This window comes from Rutidosis leptorrhynchoides, chromosome 5, assembly GCF_046630445.1.
Source record: "Rutidosis leptorrhynchoides isolate AG116_Rl617_1_P2 chromosome 5, CSIRO_AGI_Rlap_v1, whole genome shotgun sequence".
NCBI classification, from domain to species: Eukaryota; Viridiplantae; Streptophyta; class Magnoliopsida; order Asterales; family Asteraceae; genus Rutidosis; species Rutidosis leptorrhynchoides.
In genome coordinates, this window is record NC_092337.1 from 149,120,636 (window position 1) to 149,138,237 (window position 17,602).

Below are 17,602 nucleotides of genomic sequence, written 5' to 3' on the forward strand. Positions count from 1 at the left end.
AAGCCTATTAAACTGGGTCTCAAAATTTTTGAACTGTATATATGGAAAACATTTAACTTTTGACTATTCCCGATGATTCACGAACAATTGTTTATAAATAAATATGCAAAAAAAAAAAAAATATATATATATATATATATATATATATAATATATGAGTGCTATATATATATATATATATATATATATATATATATATATATTTATTAAATATAAGTGTATATATAATTGTGAATTAATAATGTATACTTTAAAATGAAAAATAATATTTGAATAAATAAATTAATATTATAATGAAATTATATATAAATATATGAGTGCTATATATGAAAATTTTTATATGTATATTGTAATATATAATAAAGTGTATAAAAATTTAGTACTTAATATAAGTTATTATACAATGTATATTATATATATTTAATCAATAAAATGTGATACTAATATATTAAATATAATATATAATTGTTATATTAATATGGTTATTACTTTTATTATTAATATCAATAACAGTGTCATTAATATTATTTTAAAAATATAATCTATAAATATGAATATATATATATATATATATATATATATATATATATATATATATATATATATATATATATATATATATATATATATATATATATATATATATATATATATATATATATATATATATATATATATATATATATATATATATATATATATATATATATATATATATATATATTATAGTAGTATCATTATTACCAATGTTATTATTATCATTAAAAATATTAGTATCATTATACTTAGTATTATTATTATTATTAATACTAGTATACATATTATCATAAATGTTAACAATATTATTATTACTAATACATTAAAGATTATTAATATTAGATAAATAGATAAATAACTACAAACATATATATATAAATACATATACAGATATATATACATATAAATATAATTATATACTTATAAATAATCAAATTTATACGCATTTTTATATTATTGATGTCAATACCTGATGTTTGTTTTTATCTTTGTTTTCCTTATAGTCTGTGACTATATGTCGAGTTGTTACCAGTCGTACTCAATCCCAATTATAAACAGAAATTTTCCACATTATATGATTGATACACTGCAACTGGTCATCAAATTAAAACAGAAAAACTTTAACGAAAACAGATAAAAAAAAAGAGAGAGACGGCCCTGTTCTTGATCCATTTTAACCACAGCTCAAAATCAAATGAATTTCAAAAATGTAATAATGCAATCTTGTTAGGAATCATACACTTGAACTTTCTGTAAGTTTTCATTCTTTAATTTTTCCAATTGATTATGATTTTTCGAGTCAAAGTTTTTAACAAAAAAAGTCAACAAGTGTTCTTCAAGCGAATTCAAAAATTCTGTTATGTTTTAAGTCAAATTGAGGATTTGGAAAGGTTATATGAATGTTTTCTAAACTATTTCATGTTATAAGTATAGATTAAAACGTTCTTAAATTTGTAATCACTATATTATTTTTTTTCGTACGTGTTCTAACAGCGATGTCTGCAACAGATTTCTTTTATTAATTTTTTTGTTGTTCTGTTAATTTAGTAAATTATAATTATTAATTGCTTCTAATTAAATATAACATTCTAAATCAAATTGATAAGTACTTGTGTTGATTGGTAAACTCGACTGATGGAATGGATTTGTAACGAAGAATATGAATGAAAGACAGAAACCGTATATATTTATTTTAGGATAGAATCATAATAGAAAACTTCAAACAGAGCGATGGTTAGAGTGTGTACTGGGTGGGCGAGAGGTCACGGGTTCGAGCCCGGGCGTGAGTAGCTTGATTCTTTTTGGGAAATCTTTGTGAGGTAGTTTTTCTCCCCGTTATTTATTATTATTATTAATATTATTATTATTATTATTATTATTATTATTATTATTATTATTATTATTATTATTATTATTATTATTATTATTATTATTGTTATTATCCTGATTACTATTATAAATGTTATTATTATTAGAATTATAATAATTATTATCATTACCATTTTCATTATCGTTATTATTATTACTACTAGTAATTATTATTATTAATTACTATTATTATGTTAGTATTTAGTATTAACTATATGATTATTATTATTATTAATGTAATCATTATTATAAATTTTGTCAATTAAGTATTAGTTATCATTATTATTATTATGATTATAGTTATAAATAAGAATATTGATATTATTATTATTGTTATTATTATATTTGTTTAAACGACTAATATATGTATTATCATGAGAAAATAAATACTATTATTAATATTAGTATTAGTATCACTTTTAGTACTATTATTATTATTAGTAACATAAGTATCATTATAAATATTATCATTATTATTATTAACATAATCATTAGTATTATCATTATTATCATCCTTACAAAAATTATTATTTTGTTATCACCAAAATAATCAATATTATCATAAATAGATACTTTTATAAAAAATACATTACCCTATGCTTTTATTATTAAAAAGATATTAGTTAAGTTATATCAAGTAATATATAAATATATATACTAAACCTTAATATACAGTTTTTATTATTAATGATAAGTAATAATTATATAAAACATATAAACTAAATATATCAAATATATCTAAATAACATATAGTATAACAAGTATATTATTAAAAATAATATATATATATATATATATATATATATATATATATATATATATATATATATATATATATATATATATATATATATATATATATATATATATATATATATATATATATATAATTGTTCAATTACGATTATATATTTTAATATATATACAAATGATATAGGTTCGTGAATCTGAGGCCAACCGTGCATTGTTCAGTTCCGTCGTATGAATATTTTTATTACAAAATACATTAGGTGAGTTCATTTGATTCCCTTTTACTCTTTACATTTTTGGGACTGAGAATACATGCGCTGTTTTTATAACTGTTTCCTAAATGCTTTTGAGATATATTTTTGAACTGAGAATACATGAACTGCTTTTATAAATGATTGACGAAATAGTCACAAATATTCAAAAACTACATTCTATGATAGAATTATTTGGATTCAGAGGTTCGATTTAGTAGTTAGTAACGGTGAGATGATTTCGTCATTGCACTACGCGTTAGCTACCGTTTTAACTACCATCGGTGAGATGATTTCGTCATTGCACTACGCGTTAGCTACCGATGTATTGTATTGTATTATAGTCGACTTTGTAGTTGGTAACAGAGGGATGATTTTGCATTGCGTTCGCATTAGCCCCCGTTTCAGCTACCCTCGGGAGATGATTTTGCATTGCGTACGCATTAGCTGCCGTTGTATAAATTATATTGTATTAACTACCACGGTGAGATGATTTTGTCATTCCACTACGCATTAGCTACCGTTGGTGAGTTGTTTGATAGGTTCCGGTGTTCTTAATATGAATGATTTTATAGCAGGAGTAGACCTGCACAGATTGTTTTCTAATTATGAGTATCTTGTGGTCTATTAAACTATTGGAAATGATTATTTATGATAAACTAATGAACTCACCAGCCTTTTGGTTGACACTTGAAAGCATGTTTATTCTCAGGTATTAAAGAAATCTTCCGCTGTGCATTTGCTCATTTTAAAGATATTACTTGGAGTCATTCATGGCATATTTCAAAAGACGTTGCATTCGAGTCATTGAGTTCATCAAGATTATTACTAAGTCAATTATAGTTGGATATATTATGAAATGGTATGCATGCCGTCAACTTTCGATGTAAAGAAAGTTTGTCTTTTAAAAACGAATGCAATGTTTGTAAAATGTATCATATAGAGGTCAAGTACCTCGCGATGTAATCATATGTTATTGTATTCGTCCTTATGGATTAGGGCGGGTCGTCTCAAAGACAATACGCGTACCATGGGTCATGATTGAGTCTATAACAATACGTATACAATACATCTTGATTAAATTCTAAGATTACATATTGGACTATTGAACTATTGGACTACTAATGTTGGACTACTAACGATGGACTACTAACTTGACAACTTAAAACATCACACGTAATTGAATATATGATATAAATATAATTATATTATATATATATATATATATATATATATATATATATATATATATATATATATATGTATATATATATAATTGTTATAGGTTCGTGAATCGTTCCGAGGCCAAGTCTGATTTTCAACGATTTGAAAATCTATTCAAGTGAGTTATAGTCCCATATTTGTTTTTTACTATCTAATATTTTGGGATGAGAATACATGCAGTTTTGTAAATGTTTTACAAAATAGACACAAGTACTTGAAACTACATTCTATGATTGAATTATTATACCGGATATCACCCCTTTTGCTTGGTAACCTAAGAATTAGTGAACCAGTCCACTAATTGACGTGAATCCTAAAGATAGATCTATGGGCATTAACACGCCCCAGTCAGAGAATTTGAACTACCTTAGTACTTCGATCTTTATACAGATGAGATACTTGTACGTTTGGGGATATTCTAGATGCATTTTGTTAATGTCGGTTACCAGGTGTTCATCATATGAATGATTTTTATGCAGATGTGATACCTGCAGGTTGTTTATGAAAATGAAATTGTATGGTCTATTATGACGATTTATTATATAGGTTAAACCTATGACTTACCAACATTTTTGTTGACGTTTTAAGCATGTTTTATTCTCAGGTGATTATTAAAAGCTTCTGCTTTTGCATGATATTTAAAGACAAGATTTGGAGTTAGCATGCTTGTATTATATTGTTTAAAACTGCATTCGAAAACATCTTTTTGTAGTATAATGTTAACCATCATGTAATGGTTGTGTGGAAAACTCTGTATGGTTATATTATCATTGATTGATAATCTATTTTATGTCAATTAAACCTTTATGATAGGTTATGGTGTCTTTTTAAAATGAATGCAGGCTTTGAAAAACGTCTCATATAGGGGTCAAAACCTCGCAATGAAACCAACTAACATGAAATGTTTATAATCGATATGAACATGCAATTTTAGTTGGTATCAGAGCGTTGGTCTTAAATAACCAGAAATTTGCATTAGTGTGTCTAACCGAGTTTGTTAGGATGCATTAGTTAGTCTGGACTTCGACCGTGTCTACTTTAAAAATGATTGCTTAACACTTTTGTTGGAAACTATATATTCTTAACATATAAATATTATAAGATATATAACTCTCTTAACATGCTTGTTATTATGTGATAGATGACTTCATCCGATCACATTAGTCTATCAAGCGACTCCGATTACATTAGTCACTCAAGCGACTCAGATAGTGAGTCAAAATCTTCAACCATTGTTCCAAGGCTAAAGTTAGTCGATGGTGTCACCGCTGAAGAAGAAAAATACTGGGAAGATTTACAATTTCCCGAGGAACCGGAAGAGAATTCCGAGAAGGATTCTGTAGAGGAACCTGATGAAGTAGTAGAAATTACACTGGCACAGTATAATAAAGTAAAGAAAAATAATTGGGGGAAATCTTTATCTATCCAAATAGGGAAACCCGATCCCAAACCCTATGGACCTTTAGTTATCATGAATAACCCTGACCATTCATACCGTAAATACCCGTACTACTTAAACTTTGATTATCGACCTGGAACATCTAAGAGGCTAGGTTTTTCTGAAAAGGGTGTAAAAAGGACTGCTCGTATTAGGGGTGGTATGGGCATCGGTAAGCAATTAGCAAAACGAACTAAGTCTGAAGAAGAAGAAGCAAATTAATCCGAATGAAGAGTTCGCAGTTATTAACTTTTACCATGCCTTGTAATATATATATTATAACGTGTGTTTAAGTTTGTGCGAAGATCTGCGATGTGATTTTCCTTATTCATGTATAATAATAAAAATAAACATGGAAGGTTTATTATTATTATTATTACTACTTATTATGTGATAACATAATTATTTACCATAGTTTTTCATGATAGAATTGTAGTAGTTAATTTGTGTATTAGCTATTAAGTATGAACTTTACCGGGTAGGTACTACCCGAATCACAATTATAAAACGCTAATATGAAGAAAAAGCTTTTATAATGATAAGTTCATATTATGCTACATAATACTATTGACAACTCCTAATATTCTATATTATTAGCTTAACTCTTTTGGCTATTTTTGAAGGAAATGGCTCCAACAACCAGACAAACCCTGAACATGAGCGATGAAGATTTTCGTGCTTTCCTTGTTGTGAACATAGCCACATTGCAGGCTGCAATACACAACAACAATCACTTAGGGTCTAGCAGTGGAACTAACTCCATAGGAAATTGTGTAGGATGATCCTACAAGGCTTTCATTGCCTGTAAAACCCTTGAGTTCGATGGAACCGAAGGACTAGTCGGGCTAAAATGGTGGACCGAGAAGGTTGAATCTATATTTCCAATAAGCAAATATGCTGAAGAGGATAGGGTGAAATACGCCACGCATACTTTCACAGGTACTGCGTTAACATGGTGGAACACCTATCTCGAACAGGTGGGACAAGATGTTGTTTACGCACTACCGTGGTTAGCATTCAAACACATGATGAATGAGCAGTACCATCCCAGGAATGAGGTCAATAAGCTCAATACGGAGCTTAGAGAACTACGAATGCAAGGAAACGATATCACTACATATGAGCGACGATTTACAGAGTTGTCTCTATTGTGTCCAGGTATCACTACAAGAAAAACGGGCTTATAGGACCACCGCGAAGGTCCTATTATGTAATCTAATAGGACCTTTGAGCTGATAGGACCACTAACGAATTGGTCTTCCCACAGTGGCGTCCCAATAGACTAATAAGGGTCCTAACAACATATTAGGACCTTATTAGAAAAGGGTTTTAAAAAATGTATAAGAACCCTTACTAAAGGTCCCATGAACATATTAAGACCTTATTCTAGGATCATATAATGCGACATCTAATATTTGAAAACATATAAGTACTTTATTTAAGGGTCCTAAAAACATATGAGGATCTTTAAAAAGGGTCCTAATAGCTGAAAAAAGTTTATGAAACCCATGAATAGGGGTTCTATAATATCATTAAGGACCATTAGGAAGGGTCCCATGAACATGTTAGAACCTTATTATAGGGTCATATAATGTGACTTCTAATATTTTAAAACATATAAGGACTTTATTTAAGGGTCCTAAAAAACATATCAGGATCTTTAAAAAGGGTCCTAATAGCTGAAAAACGTTTATGAAACCCATGAATAAGGGTTCTATAATATCATTAAGGATGCTTAAGAAGGGTCCCATGAACATATTAGGACCTTATTATAGGGTCATATAATGGGACTTCTAATATTTTAAAACATATAAAGACTTTATTTAAGGGTCCTAAAAAACATATTAGGATTCTTCAAAAAGGTTCTAATAAGTTTATGAAACCAATCAATAAGGGTCCTATAATATCATTAAGAACCACACAAATAGGGTCCTAAAATAAGTTTTTTGAAACCCATAAATAGGGTCTTATAAAATAATTAAGGCCCACACGAATAGAGTCCTAAATACTATATTGTGACCTTTCAATAGAGTCCTAAAACACACAAAAAAGGTCCTAAAAAGCACATGTTAGGACTGTTAATGAAGGTCCTAATATCCTAACTAAGATGATGATACCCTTTTTAGGGTCCTATAATATAATTATTTACATTATAAATGGGTCCTAAAACATATATTAGGATCCATTAAAAAGGTCCTAAAAACATATATTATGACCTTTTAAAAGGGTTCTTAAATCTCAAAGTAAAATTATGAAACCAATTTTTGGGGTCGCGAAATTCAGCTATAATGGTCATGATAAATATAAAATAATCATGGGCATGATATTAAAATTATAATTAAAACAAACAAATTCTATAAATGAAATAGACATCCAACAACTGATTTTTATTTAATAGCAAACTCAGAATCTAAGATATGTTTCATCTGAAAGTAAACATAGTTACAAAAAATCATATATAAAAGTCTAGTAACATTTGGCGATAATAATAAAGAATTAAACACATGAATACTAAGAACGAGTAGATCGATCATGAAGCAATCTTCTTAATCAAGAGGTACTACCTATAAAAAAAATATATTTCATATGTTAGTTTTAAACCTTCGCCTTAATATAACTTATAATTACAAAAGTACACTTTAAGAAGGTCATACCTCGACAAAATTTCTTGGCCATGCAATAGGCGTGCCTATAGCTTCAATAATTGTGTCCATATGTCCATACGGCCTAACCAGCTCTTCGTCTTTTTGAATTGCCACCTGAGGATTAACCGAACAGTATCTTGAACCAATCTCTTTCCCTCCCACCACCTCTTTTGGATCTAAACTCAAAACCCATCCTCTTGCTACTATGTCAAATGGCTTGTGAATGCTCCTCAGATATACTTCAGACTGAACCTGAATATCATTTTACAGCAAATAAGAGTTAAACTATACAGAGTATTTGTTAACATTGAGAAGACAAAGTTTTTTATAAAAAAAACATACCCGTAAAGGTGGAGGTTCAACTACTGGTGAGGTAACTGGGAAAATAGTTTAATCTCTGTTTAAATGATTCTTTTCCCGATTCAGTTGTGCTGTTTCCGCCTCTAATTCCACGATCCTTGATTTCAACATTTGATTCTCTCGTGTGTAAGCAATACGAGCCGGTGTTACACCCCATAGATCAGTAGCCTGGACACTTAAGCCGTATAGGTCAGCATTTCCATATTTATTGTTTCCCTTCACCTTCGAGAAAATGTCATCTGGCCCAGGCTCATCACTTGTACCAGGTGGAATGTTCTTTTTAAGTTCATTCATTTCACGCTGTATCAAGCATAATAAACATCGTAAGTCAGAATCCACATGTTAAAACAGTTTGATCAGCGTAACAGAAATATTACACATGAGCAAAATCATTCAGTCAAAAAATTGACACTAGTAACAATATTACTTACAATTGCATCTTGAGCTTCTAAGCAATTTGTATTGCCGTTATTAGAGAAACATTTTTCAAACATTTCAAAACGGCTTGGTTCTTGACCATTATTTTTTGCCTGTTTCAATTAAATTAAAATTGGTTTAACAATAAATGATATCCACATATTATCATAAAATAACTTTTTCCCCTTTAATTAATTACCTTCAACTCTTCTCGAACACGTGCATAACTCTTTTTTCCAGTGACTTGCATCAGCTTCTTCTTCGCCGGTTCGATTCGTTTTTTTCACAAACTTGCCGAGGTAGGAAAGTGATGTCTCATAAACGACAATACATTGATATAAGTAATATATAAGATGTGGCAGGATAACAATTACATACCTTGTTGCTTCTTCTATTCCAGTACCTTACAAGTTTTTGCCAATGATCTTCTTGGACTTGTGAACACCTAGAATTATACTGTTCTTGGAGTGATAAAGTTGGATCATAGTATTGCTTTTTTAATCTTGACCTCCAATTCTTTACCTTCCTCCCTAATGATCTCAAGATCCACCCTTCAGCAATAGCAGGAACATCGAATTTTGACTACAATAATAACATGTAACTTGATCAATTAAGTGCACTCGTAGTACAAATACAGAATTCTGAATATGTACCTTTACTACGTTAAGCAATGAATTCCTTTTAGCAACATGTTTCTTTTTATCAGAACTTATTTTACTCCATCTCCTGTAGATTAGGCAATATACCCTACTCCTGGCCATGGTTCCCAAGAAATGGGTGAGTTCACTAGTAGTTTTACTAACTAGTTGCCCAAAATTATTAAACAAAACAGTGGTTCGAATTCCGTCTTCTTTTCCCCAAGTTGTTAGCATTTTTGTTGGGCCTCTTTTTGGTCTGAACTTTTTGCTCATTTGTGCGTAATAAAATAAATAAACAGCCAACAATCCCAATCAATTAAATGAATCAAACAGTGCATATAAGCAACCAGATAGACAAAGATAACCTCCTGTAGTTTCTGTGATGTCAACTATGTCATCTTCGTCAATAAGTTGAAGCTCATCATCATCTTCTGGTATTTCATCACAAATGTCATAATATAAGTTATAATGTAAGAATTATACATTCAAAGAAAGATTCGTCTTAGTTGAGAAAATTTACCGTATTCAATTCCCTGTCATATTGTCCGCGATAATCTTCATTATCGTCATACATATATTTTAGTGTATCACAACAGTCATAATGAAAGTTAGAATATACTTAAGTATTAGTAAACAAATGAAAGATTCATGTGACTATAGCAAATAAACCGTCTGCATATTCAGTTTCTTGATTTTCTGCATGCAGTTCATTCTCATCTCCATTAAAGACGCCGTTGCCAGTTTCATTTTGTTCTTCATTCCTATTTGCTTCTGTAATTGCAATAAAAATAATATGAAATTGTATAAGTATATATTCATAATCATACTAGTCATTAAATATAAAAAATGATTTAAGTATTAGAATAGTCATAATGAAAGTAAGAATATAAGTATTAGAAAACAAATGAAAGATTCATGTGAATATAGCAAATAAACCGTCTTCATAATCAGTTTCTGCATTTTCTTCATGCACTTCACGTTCATTTCCATTGAATAAGTCATTGTTGGTTTTAGTTTGTTCTTCATTCCTGTTTGTTTTTGTAATTGCAATTAAAATCGGTTATGAAAATGTTAAGTAAATAGTCATAGTCAAAATAGTCATTTAATATAAAAAATAATATACCTAAGGCTATCTTTTTTTATAAAAAAACAAATTAAAAATTAACCCACTGGTCTGTTGTGTTTCATTTTGATCAGCCCTTTGAATATACTCTTTTTCCTTACTCGTGACTGCAATATCTTTGTCCGTCAATGGCAAGCTGTTCAACTTAGATCTTGTATTCCTAATAGGGGATGATGGTGAATGAGCAGATTGGCGTTTCTGTGCTAAATTAATCGTTCGGTTAATGGTCAATGGTTTAATGAACGTTGCACGGTTGGTTGCAGATGTGGCTGCAGGTTTGGTTGGAGGTTTGGTGGAAGGTTTTGTTGCGGTTGTGGTTACAGGTGCAGTTGTATGTTTGGTTGCTGTTGCAGGTGCAGATTTGGTTGCAGCTGTTTTCTGTAGACAAAGTGAAATGTAGTTAAAATACCTAGAAGGAAATTATATAATCATAGTTCATTAAGTTTACCTTTTTAGGCTTTTTAACTTTGGTAGCTTGTGATTGTTCTTCAGTTTCTTCACCTTCACCGTCAAAGTCATCAGCAGGATTACACTCTGAATCTTCATCAGATGGAAGGATTGATTTGTTATTACTTTTCTTTTTTTTACCAAGCTTACCCGTCACAGACTCAGCGGCATGCTTCAAACCTAAAGCTTCAAACTTTCTCTTGTTTTCCTCCATAGTTCTTTTTCTTACTTGTCATACTCATGTGCAGTAAATTTTTGCTCAGGCACTTTAGATGACTTTTTCGGTTGTTCCATTACTGGACTTCTTTGTAATCAAGCCCTAAAAATAGATTAAGTATGAATAAAATATGTTTTAATTTTAATGATTAAGGAACAGAGGATTATGACTCGAGTATATGTGAACATGACAGTGTCAACTACAAATCTGGTAAAAATAAAAATTAATTTAAGCCAAATAATCAATCTAAGCACAAACTATGTTTTAATTTTAATGATTAAGGAACAGTGGATTATGAGTCGGTTATGTGAACATGACAGTATCAACTACAAATATGGGTAAAATAAAAATTAGTTTAAGCTAAATAATTAATCTAAGCACAAACTATGTTTTAAATTGAATCATTAAACACACCAGAGGATTAAGACTCGAGTATGTGAACATGACAGTATCAACTACAAATATGGTAAAAATAAAAATTAAGTTTAGCCAATTAATCAATCCAAGCACAAACTATGATTTACTTTGAATAATTAACCAACAGAGGATTACGACTCGAGTTTGTAAACATGACAGTTTCAACTACAAATATGGTTAAAATTTTAAGACAAATAATCAATCAAAGCAGAGACTGTGTTTTAAATTGAATGATTAATCAGAGGTTTACGAATCGAGTATGTAAACATCCACTATAATTATGGTTAAAATATTGATGTTTATCGATTATTGATTATACATGATGAAAATATAACAGTACATTGTAGAGTGAAATTGGAGTGTTCTTCCTAATCTCAATCTGAAAACCGAGTAGAATGAGGGTGAAACACAACATAATATCAAATGTAGGTTTGGTGGGAATGAATTTCATATTCAAAAAATTCGTCAATTTTGGGTTTGGTGGGAAAGAATTTTGGTTTCAAAATTTTCTATTAGGTCGTGGGGTAATTAAGAGCGGTTGATTCGGTGAATGGATCGGTTTTATAAGTTAATTATATAGGAATGTTTATTAATTTCACATTTATAGGAGTAGTAAACGTATAGTAGTATGACTTAAAAAAAACGTATAGTATATAGTATTGTTTAATTGTTTAATAAACATTATTTTTTCTTGCCATATATATTAATTTATTAAGTATAAGTCTTCAGTTTGTTGTATTTAATTTTTTTTGTTTGTTGGCAAAATTAACGATTAATATTAAAATTTTGAACATTCATAGATAAATGATGGAACCTATGAACAAATACAATAAAACATTACAAGAACAACTCGCAAAAAGCAAACTTGTTATACCTCAACGGATTGAGGATTAAACCTAGCAAACTCTAACTGAGCCACTATGAACATCACTTGATCCATAGAAGACCAAATCTAAATGAACAATAGCAATAAAACAGGAAAATAGAAACAATAAAGCAATCTAACCAAGCACATACAAAATACCAACGAAAATTACCGAAAACTCCAACTCAATCGGTTTTGGCTCCACATTTTCGATTTCTTTAATTTGACCGGGCGATTCGTGATCCCATCGATCTTATCTAAATATGTGAACCCCTTTATCATTTTGATTAGGAAAAGAATATATCAAAACACTTGATGATTTGTCACTACTTGTAGGTTAGGAAAAATTCCTTGATCAGCCAAAGAACTAATTTTTGAAGATATAGAACCCGAAGAACCGTGGATTGCTTTGTCATATTGTTTTGAAGAATAAACATGCATGCTTGGGTACCTTCACACTGTCTTTGAAGTCAATGGTACGTTGGCACCAACAGGAACATTATTATCAGGAGATGGTAAAACTGAACCGGGAATATTAGCACAAGATAAGATGATTACTAGTATGATCATCAACGAGAAGATTATATCTTCATCCGATGATGTAGATGAATTCTACTTTAAATTAAAACTCTCGGCCATTCTACACACCCATGCTGAAGTCGCTTAATCACCTACACCTGTATCAACCAAGATACTAATTCAGAGAGCCGAATATAAGCATATCACCACTCGTTGCATCATCCTTTGAAACATCTGACTCGTCATCTACGTCACTATGATCTACTTCATCCTGAGCACAATTATATCTTCAATTTCTTGAGCCCATGTAATAACCCTGACCATTAATCCCATACGGGGTATGGATGGTAAAAACCTCGACACAGTTATACCCGCGCCTCCTAACTGCGTGCCCAGGATGAAACATGTACTCTAATCCCATACGGGGCATGGACGGTAAAACCCCCTCCATTTTTTTCTCAAACGCGATGTGGGAAAGGTGCCATGGGTGGAACTTCATGGCAGAGGTGAAATTATGGGTTACTATGTAGCCAACGGGGGTCGAACTCCTGACCACCCTCGAAGGAGGCAGGCCAGCCACCAACCGTTGGACCACGCCACAAGTATAATATATGCTTTTTGTACTTTTAGTGTATTTAACTAACAAAGCATTAGGCACTATCGATTGATGACCTTGAACAGGTTGTTCAGTTCGCAAGTATAATGCTTTTGTAATAGCAATAAAATCGATGGGAAACTCGATCAACTCAAACTCTGATGGATCACTGATCTTGTTAATCAAAATATTACAAACCGAAAAGAAGTCATCAAATTGATACATGAACCAAACTTGTGGGCATAGTCCAACGGTTCACCCCATGTACTTTGTGTCATGTGATAGGGAGAGTTCATTGTTCGATCCTTAAGGATGACATGATTTTCTTTAAACCAATTGAACACCAATAATGGTGGTATATATTGACTCTATAGGGAGGTTTTACCGGATTCGTTCACGGACCTCTACCCGGACCACTACCCGAATTGATGTGTTCTCGGGTACCGCCGATTGGGTTCAGGTTTCCGCCCGAACGTGTGTGTTACGTGCAAATGATGAGGGTCGTTGTAATAAATTATCTACTGATGTCAAAAAAATCGAGTTTAAAAAAAATATTGATATATGAACCAATTTTTTTTACTTTCCAGTTTTACCCTCAAATATATTTCAACACTAGAAATTGTGTAACACATCATTAAGGGTAGTTTAGTAACTTCTAGTGTACTTATCAAACAAATTGTTGTTATATGTATATGTATATGTATATGTATATGTATATGTATATGTATATGTATATGTATATGTATATGTATATGTATATGTATATGTATATGTATATGCATGTAAATGTATATGTATATATATATCTTTAAAAGAATATATTATATTATATTATATATTATATATTATATAGTATAAGATTAGATTATTATAAATTACAACATTATCAATATCTTTCTAATTAAAACACTGGCTTCCAAAAATTATACCCTAATCTACTAGACGACGACGATCCTAATACTTCAAAATTCCAGACCTCATTAATTCTTAATCGCTGGTGAGTATTCTTGATGCTGTTCTTGGATTTATATTTTTATCATATATCATATATCTATGTTGTAAATTTGAACAAAAATCATGTAATAAAGACACTTATCGATTGAAACTATTCATTCCTCTATGAAAGAACATCGAAACTTCATTATTTACTTGCATTATATGGTTTATGTAATTGTTATCTACATCCTTAGTAACTGCAATTGATACTTTTCAATCGAAGTGCAAAAAATGGTTATTTTGGTTCTGTTTGCTTAAAATTGCGATACACTTGAGTGTTTAACGAAAATGCTGTCTTATATACTTTTATAATACATATTCTATTTAACAATGTAATTTATCTGCATGGTATTTTCTAAAATTAGGGTTTTTCGTGTTTTTAGTACCAAAGGTTCATGTGTTTTGTTAAACATAAACTTTAGTATTAAAGTAACATTGTATCACATCTATATCATAAGGGTTTCACAAAGGTATCTATCCATCAGTTGTTTAGCATTATGTTTTCTATTATTCAACAACTGTAATTTTAGTATGTCGCTTTGTATTTTCAGCAATACTGGAATACTTTTATTATGTAAATGTATAATTGTGAAATGTTTATTAGATTTATACATTTTCCTGTATGTAAATACCTTTAGTTATTATGTTGATCTAATGGTTGAACTTAGTACAAGTAACACTTTGTTCTTCCCAACACTGACATATTAGTTTTATTGTTATGGTGATATTACTTTTTTTTTTCTGTATTCTGATTTATATATTTATATAATATATTTATATAAATTAAATAAAACTTATATTTTTACAAAATAAAAATAAAGAAACTTTATAGTTTTATATTTAACAAACTCTTAAAAATATTTATATTTTTGTTTTTCTTTTTATATTTTTGTATTAAAACGTATTTTTACAAAAGCGTATTTTTATAAAAATAAAAAAATCCCTTTTTTTTAAATAGCGTTGCGCTTCCGGCGTTTAAGCAAGAATGTCCCCGGCAGCGGTGCCAAAAATACTTGATGTTATGCGAGGTGTATATAAAATAGTATTATTTTTACAACGTAATACTATTAAATATGATACAATTTTACACAAGATATTTATTTATTTATAGAATGGATATACTTAAACCTTGCTACAACACTTATAGGCAGTGTACCTAATCGTACAGTAGTGTAGTTTTTAGTAAGTCCGGTTCGTCCACAGGGAACTCTTAAACAAGCTTAACGCTATATTAATTTTAAATATATAAAAATACAAATATATATATAAGTGATATTATTATTATAAAAGGGGGTTTTTTACCGTTTAATGACTGGTTTGTCGATTTTTAAAACTTTAGTCGCAGTTAAAACCTAATGTAAAATATTAAAAATAAATATAACTTAATTTAAAGCGTAAAGTAAATAACGATAATGAAATTGCGATAAATAAAAGTGCGATAAAATAAAATTGCGATAATTAAAGAGTACGATAATTAAAAGTGCAATTAAATACAATGACAATAAATAAAAGTGCGATAATTAAAAGTGCAATTAAATATGAAATAAAAGAATTATGCTTATTTAAACTTCCATAATCATGATGTTTGACATGTTAATTTTTAGTTTATTCCCATGGGTTAATTGTTCTTTGTCCTGGATTATTCAATATGTCCATACAGATTTGTCCATAATAGTCCATCAGTCATAATCATAAAATGCAGAAGTCTTTGCCAAATTATTCTTATTCCCGAAGTCAAATATTCCAACTAATTGGGGATTCGAATTGTAACAAGGTTTTAATACTTTGTTTAATAAATACACCAGGTTATCGACTGCGTGTAAACCAAGGTTTTACTACTTTGTTAACAATTACACCAATTACCCTTGAATGTAATCCACCCCTGTTTCAACAAGTCTACTAACTATTAATCCAGTTCCGTGTCCGGTAAAATGAACAATTAATGGTATTTATAGATATCCCGCCCACCGTGCCCAGTCAAGCATATGTGGTTATATATAAATACGTCAAATTATAAGTCTATATATTAAATTAACGAGGTATCATTTAGTTAATATAAAGCCCATTAATAGCCCATAGTCTAATTTCCACAAGTGTCGTTCTTTTGTCCAAACCCCAATTATGGTACAAAGCCCAATTACCCAATCTTAATATTTTTAGCCCAACATCATGATTACTTCGTCTTAAATAAGCATAATAATAACTTAGCTACGAGACATTAAATTAAAAATAACATTAACCATAACTTACAGTGATTAAAAATAGCGTAGCGTTACACGGACAGAATTTCGACTTACACCCTTACAACATTCGCTAACATACCCTTATTATTAGAATTAAAATTAAAATTAAAATTATATATATATATATATATATATATATATATATATATATATATATATATATATATATATATATATATATATATATATATATATATATATATATATATATATATATATATATATATATGTTTACGTATGAGTAAGAAGAAGAAAAGATGGGTGTATGATGAACCAAAGCTGCGAATTTATAGGCATGTGGGCTGGATTTCAGGGCCATGCGATCGCATGGCTTTTGTGCCTCCAGGCCATACGATCGCATGGGGGTAGGTAGCAGCTCACATATTTTTGTTTCTTTGCTTGTCGACGTTTTAATAAATAAATATAATATATAAATAATTATAAGAATTATTTAAATATTATATTATATTTATGTGCATAGTTGACTTGTAATTTTTAGTTCGTTGCGTCGAGCGTTGAGAGTTGACTTTGGTTGCGTATAATTTAATATCTT

General features: G+C 29.6%; 1 protein-coding gene across 1 annotated transcript; it reads right to left on the bottom strand.

Annotated features, from left to right (window-relative positions):
- Nucleotides 1-8,602: 8,602 nt before the first annotated feature.
- LOC139849092 (uncharacterized) lies at nt 8,603-9,900 on the bottom strand. Its single transcript, XM_071838765.1, has 4 exons — nt 9,643-9,900; nt 9,368-9,571; nt 9,004-9,102; nt 8,603-8,872 (listed from the first exon to the last, which is right to left on the bottom strand). The coding sequence occupies exons 1-4, from the start codon at nt 9,898-9,900 to the stop codon at nt 8,603-8,605; spliced, it is 831 nt and encodes a 276-aa protein (XP_071694866.1).
- Between the last annotated feature and the right edge of the window lie 7,702 nt (nt 9,901-17,602).